An 11040-nucleotide genomic window follows, 5' to 3' on the forward strand; every position below is an offset into this window, starting at 1 on the left:
TTTATATATATATAAAACTTTATTTATATATATATATATATATATATATATATATATATATATATATATATATATATATATATATATGAAACATATTTAAATCAGCACCACCGGTATAATATAAATGAGAGTAGTCACAAAATGTAATGTTCCCGAAATTAGAGATACATTACTAAAGGTGCACGGTAGTGGTGGTAATAGGAATTAATAATACAAAAAGAAAAAGAGACCACTATTGTCCAGCACTAGACTATAGTTCTATCATAAAACACCCCACATTATTATGTGTGTGTATATATATATATATATATATATATATATATATATATACATACAGTGAAACCTGTTTAAGACAGAATGGCATCGGACAACGGAAATTTTCCGTCTTGGACAGGTTTCCGTCTTATACAGTTAGTAACTGATGGAGCATCTTTTGACATGTGCAAATTCAAAAATGGCAGAATAATGTTACTGTATTGGTCATGAAGCCAGTCTGACCTGCCTTGCCGCAAGGGAGCATAGGATTGAATTCCTGACCAATTAGGAAGTCGGGCGGCAGGTAATGACCTGCTGTCCAGCTTCCTGATTGACTGGGAAGCCATTTCCATGTTTCCTCGTGGTATTGCAGGTCTCCCTCTGACCGTCAGTTCTGGTATCAGAGCATTTTGGCGCAAATGCTCAGGATCAGCACCATATCATAAAGTACCAATATCAGTGCATCCCTAATCAGAATCAATTTTTTGTTTTTCTTGCATTCAAGTAACAAAGATAGTACAATTTTTCTGCTTAATCATTACAGTCTTTTATTTAGTTTTTATCTGGATTGCCTTTTTTTTCTCTAACACAGAAAATGGGTGAGAAAACATAAATTGTATACAAACACAGTACAGTACTGTATTAAAAGATTATGTGTTGCATCAATTACTGTTCAGTAATACAGTACACAAACTTTAAGTCTTCTAAACTGTACCTGTACAGTATGCAGTACAAAGACATCTACAGGTGCAGTATCTATTGTGCACAATTACCACAGATACAGGTACAGTAATCACACCTTATGCAAACATTTTAAATACTGTAAAATGTACAGTAAAATACTGTAAAAAATAAAAATACAGGTACAGTACTGTACTCTACATGTACATGCTTTTTATTTTTTAGTGTACACCTGTACTGTGCAATACTTTATCTGGATTTATTTTTACAGTTCTGTACTACAGTACTTTTTTATTCTAACATTAAATGGAACAGTACTGAACATTATTACCGGTAAAAGATTAACTGTAATTGTTGCATCAACTTGGTTCACAATTACAGTAATACAGTACACAAACTTAAACTCTTCTAAGTACAGTACAATCACAGCTACAGTATCTATTGTGCGCAATGCCCACTAATACAGTAATCACATTCACATACAGTAATATGCAAACATTTTAAACTACAGTACTGTAAATACTGTCCAGTAAAATATTGAAAATAAAAATACCTGTGCAAGTACTGTTAATAAAATACAGTACAGTACTGTAAATAAAAATACAGGTACTGTACTCTACCTGTATGTACTTTTAATTTTTTTAGTGTACACCTGTTCTATACAGTACAGTATCTGGATTTATTTCTACAGTACTTTACTTCAGTACTTTTTTGTATTCTAACAGAAAATGGTACAGTACTGAACATTATTAAAAGATTAATTGTTGCATCAACTTTGTTCACAATTACTGTAATACAGTAAACATTTTAAAGTACAGTACTGTATAGTTTTTTGTATCCAATCCAGTACTGTACTTTAAAATTTTTTAGCTGCAGATGGAGACAATGTTTACATACTGTACTTTAAAATGTTTGTACTGTACTGTTGCTGGAGAGGTCTTGCTTGAAGGTCCGGATACAGAATGATCTAGAACAGGCCAGTGTGTTCTAAAACAGGGAAATACAGTAGTTAGTCATCAGAAATAATGATCATAAACAAAACATTCAACAGTACTGTTAAATAATGTACAGTGGAGGGCGGAGCCTGGTGCAGCACAGGAATGGAAGCATAGTGGTAGAGCTCCATGCAGAAAACCAGATAAAGTGGCTAAGAAAGTGATGTAAGTGGCAGGAGAGCGGGCAAAAGACAGGGCAAAGGCAAGAGACACTATCAACAGTGATTTTGGGAGAACCGCAGCTCCTAGGATGTCAAAAAACTCATAACGGAGGTCAGAGCAGAAGCGTCTCAGACGCCATTGTTATAACCCACGTGGCACTGACTTTACTACAGCTAGCGGAGAGCGCATCTAGCTTGAATGGGGTGAGCTGCAAAGGAGCCGGAGGGGACAATACAAGGTATCGCTCCTCTGTGAAAGGTGGAGGTGGCAAAGAGAAAGCGGAGGAGAAGGAAGGACAGGCAACGGCAGCACCTAAGCAACGGAAGCAACAGGTACACATGGAGGCCCGATTCTGATCGGTAGCTGAGCTGGGGGTTGCGGTGGCACAAGATGTGGAGAATCTAAGGGGAAGAGACTACAGAGAGAGGTCTGAACAGAAAATTCAAACGGTCCGGTAATATAGAATGACACAGCCCATAAAGGCCTATAACATGTTAAGAGATCCCCAGACTGCACAGAGCTTATTGACACAGAGGGAGAGACTTTTTGTTTTGCCTAGACAACAAGCTAGGTCCCTTTGATTCTTTTATACCCCTTCTGGGCCTTGAAAGTTTATTATGAATTGAAAGGGTCGCTAAGGCAATAAAATGATAAAGAAGAATCTATAAAGAGAATATGGCTATAAATGTATAATAGAGACTTTATGAGAGCTCATACTGCCTGCAATACACAGCTGGTCTTTTGAGGCCTCCTCATGCTCCCTTGTTGATAAAAAACACTGGATATAGCTAAGAAGATATTTTAGTGACACTTTGGTCTTTTGAAAATATACGTTACTGTGAAGGAGGCAGGTGAAAACCATACTCACTCGCTGGTTAAAGAAAACGTAACCCAGACACCCTATCTATATACAGACATACTGTTATCCTGATCACTATTACACTGCGCTCCTTACTTTACAGGGTGACAAAAGCATATCAAGATGGCTGCGAGGAAAGGCTCTAAGGCACCTCTACAAAATAAACAGTCTGCAGCTACTCTTTTTTTCAAGCCTGCGAAGGGAGAAAAGTTATCTGATACTCAAATGCAAGAATCAGATGAAGAGAGGGAGGAGACGGAGGGAAACAGGGATGGAGGGGAAGACTCCAGGCCCTTAACTAAAGCTGATCTGGATCATCTAGTCTCCAAGCAGGATATTAACAGTAATTTTGAGAGACTGCTAGAAAAAATGGAATCCTTGCAAAACTCTGTAACTAACAGTAAATCAGAATTAAAGCAAGAGATAGTTGATCTGGGGTCAAGAGTAAACTCCTTAGAGGAAAGCGGTGATACTATGGTAGAAGATCTAAATGCAGTAACAGATAAAGTCACTTCTCAACAATCTGAAATAGAAGAAATATACGATAAACTAGAGGATCTAATCTCAGACTAAAGGGAATACCGGAAACAATAGGCCCTAAAGAGTTAAATGCTTATTTGTCAAACCTCTTTCGGAGCATTACTGGCTCAGGAGGGGACGAGAGTTTCCAAATGGAAAGGGCGCATAGGGCACTTCGGCCCAAACCTAAGGGGGATGAGCCACCCAGAGATGTTATTATCAAGATGTTACGCTTCCAAGAACGGGAGGAGATGCTTGCAGCAGCCAGAAAGAATCCCACTTTTAAATATCAGGGGAACATCATCCAGTTTTTCCAGGATTTATGCCTAAGGACTTTACAAAGAAGAATCTCCCTTAGACCGCTTACATCCCTGTTGAGGAAAAATCAAGTGCCATACAGATGGGGCTTCCCTTTTGCTCTACACATAACCTGGGAAAACAGGACATTTTCTATTAGGGACCCTCAGGAGATCCTAGAAACATGTCGTAGATTGAAGCTAGATCCCCCGGCTGACCTACAGCAGGAAACAACCTCTGATCATTCTACTCAGGGGGGAAAGCCTCGTCAGAAACAATGGTCCAAGATTCCGGAAAAGAAGCGAAAGACCTAAATACACTAGACCCTGCAGAAGGTTCAATTGTCTGAAGAGACAACTCTTTATTTTTGTATTTTTGACCCTGGTATCCCCTTCTCTGGGATCACAGCTCAGCTGATACAGAGGAACTTGCCTGGACTCACTGGGACCTGTAAGATCATATACCAAGGGTCAGATAAGTATGATCACAATGAGCAAATGTTTTGATTTCTAGGTATTGCTTGTGACTGGATTTTGGGAATTGGAAGGGGGTGGAGGGTTATCAGTCATTATGTGCCTTATCCAGAAGACCACCTATGCAATCGGGACAATTATGTTTGGTAATATGGACATTTCTTAATGTTGTGTGCAACTTTTCCCCCTGACAGGTTTCAAGCTGAGACAAGTCACCACAAGATTTGTTATTTGTCACTCTTTAAAATATGTTTTCTAACCAGAAATGCCATTGCAATTGCCATGTTTTGTTCTATTTCTCTTTTAATTCTTGCCTATTCTCAAGATATTTACTGAGCCATAATGCTGAAGTGATGTTGTAATCTGCACTCAGGTATAATATGTGTTGGTTCCCGGATGGGAATGACATAGTTTATGTTGTTATGTTTGAATTTCTATGTTATTTAATTTTTATTCTTTTTTGGTTAAACCAGGTGATTCCTAAAAGGTTTGAAGGAAGGAATTTGAGGAAGTATTGTAACATGAGGGTAACTCAGGTATTAAAGAATAATGGTAGAAAGGGGGTCCTTTGGGACTCAGACAGATTTGATGAGACAAATTACATAGGGAGAATAGGGGGGGAGGCGAAAAAGATTACTGATGGCACATAATATAAAACTAATCTCTCATAATGTCAGAGGACTAAACACAGATACTAAAAGACGCACAGCCATGACACAATATCTGAAGTCTAATGCAAACATTATATTTCTTCAGGAAACGCACTTTCTGTCCCAGACGATCCCAAGATATTGGACTCAAAGGTTTTCACAACATTTCCACTCAACGACAGACTCAAAAAAAAGGGGGGTGACAATTCTACTACATAACTCTTTGGACTTTATACTGGATAGTGAAATTAGAGATACTGAAGGTAGGTTTGTGATAGTGAGAGGCACTATTCAGAACACTAAAATCACTCTTTGCAATGTATATGCACCCAATGAGACACAGAATGCCTTCTTTGAAACAATTTCGCAACATCTCACCCAGTGGTCACAGGATAGAATAATCTTGGGAGGGGATTTCAATGTCACTATGACCTCTTTCTCGGAGGGGGACACTAAGGGGCTATCGAGTAAACAACACTGTCACAATGCAATAGTTAAGTCAATTAGGGAGTCGATAGGAGCACATAATCTTATAGACTCATGGGAGGCGGTGGGCAATTCCAAACATGAATACACATACTACTCACCGGCACACAATTCTTACTCCACCTTAGATTATATTTTCGTGAGTCAAATACTGACCTCTAATCTGATTACATCAAGTACGCAGTCATGCGTGTGATCTGACCATTCACTAGTAATTTTAGAGCTAGCAGGGATTTTAAATTTCTCAAGACCAAGATCATGGACGTATAACCCAACGCTCCTTAAAAACCCAGCAATATTGGAGAGAATAAAGATAGCACTAGGAGAATATTGGCAAGTAAATACGGGGACTACAAGTAACCCAATAATGATTTGGGCCGCTCACAAACCGGTGTTGAGGGGATTGCTTATTAAAGAGAAATCGATGGTGGTGAGACACTCAACACATTTAGTGAACACACTTCAGAGAGAGGTAGAGACACTGGAGCGGGAACATAGACGAACCCTTTCCTCGGGAATATATAGATCTCTTCAGACTAAACGTAAAGAATTGGCCACAATCTTAAACGAGAATTCTGCCCGTGCTGCACTGCGGTTGAAGGCACACTACTATGTGTATGCAAACAAGCCAGATAAATATCTGGCATATAAATTAAGGGAGAGAACCAAACTCTTTGCAATACCTTCTTTACACACACAGGGGGGGACTCCCACTTCAAATCCCCAAGAGATAGCCGAAACCTTTGCTCAATATTATGAGAATCTCTGCGATGGGAGGAAGGTGGCTGGGGGGGATCTAGATCGGCAGACAAACAACCTCCTGGGACAGGCTAGATTACCACAGATTCAAGACTCGGATCTGGCCATTTTAAATGCAGAGATTACGGCTATGGAAATACTGACAGTAATTAGGGACCTCAAAACGGGAAAAGCACCAGGACCAGACGGACTAACAGGGGAATATTATAAATTATTTAGAAGAGAGCTGCTACCCCATATGTTGACCTTCTGTAATGGTATACTAGCGGGGAGGGAACTACCTCGGGATATGTTAAGAGCCAAGATAGTGGTGATACCTAAAATAGGGAAAAACCCAAAATACTGCCAAAATTACAGGCCCATTTCCCTGATTAACACAGATCTCAAAATCTTCACAAAAATTATAGCTAACAGACTTAAATCAATTCTACCAGCATTAATCCACAAAGACCAAGTGGGGTTCATTAAAGATAGGGAAGCCCCGGACAATGTGAGGAGAATTCTAACCCTAGTAGATTACCTAAAGCAGACTAAGACTCCATCACTACTTTTATCACTTGACGCGGAAAAGGCGTTTGATAGGGTAGACTGGACCTTTATGTTTAAAGTCTTAGAAAACATGGGTTTTAAAGGAGCATTTATAAAGGCACTTACAACCATTTACTCAAGACCGACGGCAGTGGTGGGAGCAGCAGGGTATATTTCAAGACCCATTGATATTTTAAACGGAACCCGTCAAGGGTGCCCACTCTCGCCACTCCTGTTTGCCATTAGTATAGAACCACTTGCAGCGCTTATTAGGCATTCGATGGATATATCAGGGGTGAGGGTGTCCAATGACGAATATAAATTGACACTATTTGCAGATGACGTTTTGCTGACATTGACCAAGCCTCTGATCTCTCTACCTAATCTATATGACATTTTGGGAAAATTTTCAGACATTTCGGGCTATAAGATTAATCTAGATAAATGCGAAGCCTTACCCATTTGTCTTCCATCACATACCCAAAAGTCGATTGAGCTAAACTTTAATCTCACATGGGCAAAAACCCACATTACCTATTTGGGAGTCAAGATTAATAGTGCATTCTCTGAATTGTATAGAATGAATTATGTCCCTATTTATAAAGCCATTAGGAGAGACCTAAACAACTGGAAAAAGGGGAGATTTTCGTGGTATGGGAGACTTTCGGCTATTAAAATGAATGTCCTACCCAGGATTTTGTACCTTTTCAGAGCTCTGCCGGTTGGGGTCCCCCTGGCCGATCTAAATGCCCTACAAACTGATTTATTTCGATTTCTAAGGGGGGAGGGGAAAGCGAGAATAGCGGCACAATTGTTAAAACAGCATAGACAGATAGGGGGAGTGGGAGTCCCGAACCTAGTGGATTACTATCATGCCTCCAGGCTGGCACAATCCATCATCATGGAGAAAAACTTTCAGGGGGTTCTCTGGCCAAAAATTGAAGCAGATATTGAAGGCAGCGACAATCCGGCAGATATATTATGGGATCCCTTATGGAATACCAAAAAACTTGCATATAGGTCACCGGTAACATATGAATCTTTACACATCTGGCATAAGATAACCAAACAGATGGACTTATTTAACCCTCACTCTCTATTGACAACCTTCAAACTTTTACTGCCAGTTGAACTTAGAAAAGCAGTGGGAAAATGGGAAAATAAGGGCCTCTATAGGGTCGCAGATTTTCTAGATGGGGAACTAATATCTACCTTTAATCAGATCAGAGATAAGATCCAACCACACACATTGAACTGGTTTCTCTACTTACAGATTTCATCAGCTATCTCAAAACACATGACTGACAGACTTAAGCAACCCTTGACTTCTATGGAAAAGATATGCAGCACACAAGCCAGAGGGAAACACGTGATTTCTCAGATATACTTGATATTGCAAAGAAAGAAGGCCATCCTTAAGACTCCTTTAATGGAGAGATGGGAAAGAGAGGTAGAGGAGGTGAAAGAACAGAAGACATGGGAAAAGATCCTGTCAGAAGCAGGGAAAGGCATGCTTAGTGCAGATATGAAGGAAAACTGTTTGAAGGTGGCCTTTCGTTGGTATCTTACACCAGAAAGGACGGCTCACATTCAATCTGTAAATAGTGCTTTCTGCTATAGAGGATGTGGGAGGAGAGGGACGTACAGACATATGTGGTGGGACTGCCCAAAGGTCCGACCACTATGGGATAGGCTCTCGAGGCTGCTCAGTGACACATTAGATGAAAACATTGAACTAACGATAACTCAGGCAATTTTACATGAGAGGGTGGGCTCGCTGAATTCAGCGATCAACACTTTTATTAGGACTCTTTGTACTTGCTTACGCATCTGTATAGCCAGACATTGGAAGGAGGGAGCACCGAGATGGACAGAAGTTTTAGATAAAATAAAAGATACATATACAATGTCAGAATTAGCAGCTTGGGCGCAAGGGAACACTGAGCAGTTTCAAAAAATATGGTTCTATTGGATTCTGAAAGGCTGCACTCGACCACACACCACTCAGGACAGAGATGAATGAGAGTAATCAAGACAGTAGGGGAGATAAGATATTTGTAGAGGAAATTCGAAGTTAGGGGACAGACCGGGTCTGGAGATACCTGACTTGCCTGACTGAGATCGTAATATGTTGATAGTAATTTTTCTCTTTCTTCAACAGAAATATTATTTGAGAGATGTCTAGAGAGCATGGAATCACCTGGTGGGAGGGAGGGATGGGAGGTTGGGGGAGTTAAGTTTGTTATTTTTAATGTATTGTTAATAATCTGCTCATGTTAAGGGGAAGGTGACTCTACTCAAAGTAGACCAGTTTTGAGGTGAAAGTAATACTTGATATATGTGCAGAGAAAACACAAGGTGGTAGGCGGGACATACGTGTATACAACGAGTCATCTTCACCCGGTACTAGTGCTTTGTATTTTGTGTTTCAAAAATTCAATAAAAAACATTTCAACTAAATAATGTACAGTACTGTACTAAAAAAGAGTACAGTGCTGTATTAAGCTTTACATACTCTTATACAGTACTGTACTGTATTTAGATAGTGTACTACAGTTACTGTCTACTGTATGTTTTTACTGTACATACCTGTACCTTTATTGGTTTTCTTGTCCCCACAGTGCCAATAATGTTGCATGTTTTCTTGGGGCATTGGTTATCCTTTTTTCAATTAAATGTCTAGTGGATGTTATTGGTTCTAGAAGCTCCAGTCAGTTATTAAATAATGCAAACTCTTGCAACTGGTGATCTTTCTCTAGAGCATCTTGGTAGCTTTTGATTGCTGGCTCACTGGGAATTTCTGTGGTTTCAGCACTTTGATCGTCATCCATGTTCTCATCACTATCTTGTTGTTGATCTATAAGTTCCACAGCATTTGTAAATGTGCTTTCTGTTGCAAGTTCTTTGTCTATGTCAATGTAACGGTCTATTTCACTGTCAACAAGACCTCCTTGCTGGAATAATGAACGAATATCATTGTTTTCTTCTACAGTCACCTGTATTATTTCTGGCAATTCTTCATTATCGTTCCTGTTTGAATTAGAGAAACCAGCTTTTACAAAGCACTTGCAAATGGTATCAGCAGAAATAGACTTGCATGCCATAGAAATCCAGTTGACAGCATCAAGGACTGTTATGGACTTGGCAAGCTGGTGTACATTTTGTGTGGTAGAAATGTTTGCAACCAAGGACTGTAGCAATAATTTTCTATTGTGTGTCTTCATCGTGTAGATAACACCTTGGTCCATTGGCTGTGTTACGCCTGTTGTGTTTGCAGGGAACCAGGCTAATTTTACATTGCTAAGTTTCAGATGTGGATGGCAGGTAGCGTTATCCAAAAACAGGATGACTTTATGATCTTCTCTCTTCATTTTTCTGTCAAAAATCTTGAGCCATTCAGACATTAGTTCTGCTGTCATCCAGGCTTTTTTATTTGCACGCCAAATAACAGGACGCTGTGTAGTGTCTATGTTTTTGAAGCAACGTGGCTTTGCTGCCTTACCAATCACAAGAGGCTTCTCCAATCTCCCATCCATGTTTCCACAGAAGAACACCGTCAATCTTTCAATGGATAACTTTCCTCCTGTGCATTTTTCACGTTTAACAGCCAGAGTTTTTGAAGGTAGCAACCTAAAGAATAGGCCAGTTTCATCGCCATTGTAGATATCTTTTGTAGCGTATGGTTCCTTAAGCATTTTGAGCTTTTCTTCCCATTGGCTAACAGTTTCTTGATCTACATCCTTTGCTTCTCCACATATTTCATTCCATACAATGCAATGCCTCCTTTTAAAACTTTCCAACCAGCCATTAGATGCCTTAAAATCTGTTTTGCCTAATTCTTTGGCTAGTGCGAGGGCTTGTGTTTGTAGTATAGGACCAGAAATTGGTACATTTTTAGAGCGTGCGGCTACAAACCATTCCCACAGGAGCTTGTTTAAATCTTCATTTCCAGTTGCCTTCGCTTTCCTCTTCACTTCGCCATTGCCAGCTAACCATTCTTCCATGATTTTCTCTTTATTTTTGATAGCTTCATAAATTTGTGTTTTGCCACACTTAAATTTCTCAACACATTGTTTTACAGACAACTTATCTTTTGTGTAGGCCTCAATCACTTTAACTTTCATAGCAAGAGTAAGAGTGTTGCACTTTCTAGGAGTCATTCTTTGTCACACACCTCTTAAGTTTCAGGGTCCTTCCAACACCCCTTCCGCTTTGTTCCCACACCACTAACGTTTCAGCGTCCTTACAACACCCCTTCCGCTTCCTTCCCACACCACTAACGTTTCTGCATCCTTCTCACATCACTTCCGTGTCAGCGTCTGTTCCAATACCCCTTCCGCTTCCTTCCCACACCACTTAACACCCCTTCCGCTTCC

The 11040-nt window shown here is 39.8% G+C and overlaps 1 protein-coding gene across 1 annotated transcript; it reads right to left on the minus strand.

Annotated features, from left to right (window-relative positions):
* Positions 1-9375: 9375 nt before the first annotated feature.
* LOC128658116 (tigger transposable element-derived protein 6-like) lies at positions 9376-10824 on the minus strand. The gene is made up of 2 exons (XM_053712616.1): positions 9806-10824; positions 9376-9694 (listed from the first exon to the last, which is right to left on the minus strand). The coding sequence occupies exons 1-2, from the start codon at positions 10822-10824 to the stop codon at positions 9376-9378; spliced, it is 1338 nt and encodes a 445-aa protein (XP_053568591.1).
* Positions 10825-11040: the final 216 nt, after the last annotated feature.

This window comes from Bombina bombina, chromosome 4 (genome assembly GCF_027579735.1).
Source record: "Bombina bombina isolate aBomBom1 chromosome 4, aBomBom1.pri, whole genome shotgun sequence".
In the NCBI taxonomy this organism is placed as follows: Eukaryota; Metazoa; Chordata; class Amphibia; order Anura; family Bombinatoridae; genus Bombina; species Bombina bombina.

What these genes read in the sequence shown, in the direction of transcription:
- LOC128658116 (XM_053712616.1), bottom strand. Translation starts at nt 10,824, where the DNA reads ATGACTCCTAGAAAGTGCAACACTCTTACTCTTGCTATGAAAGTTAAA. An exon ending in AATGTACACCAGCTTGCCAA is followed by an intron (nt 9,695 to 9,805) that starts GTCCATAACAGT and finishes TAATTCAAACAG; the next exon opens with GAACGATAATGAAGAATTGC.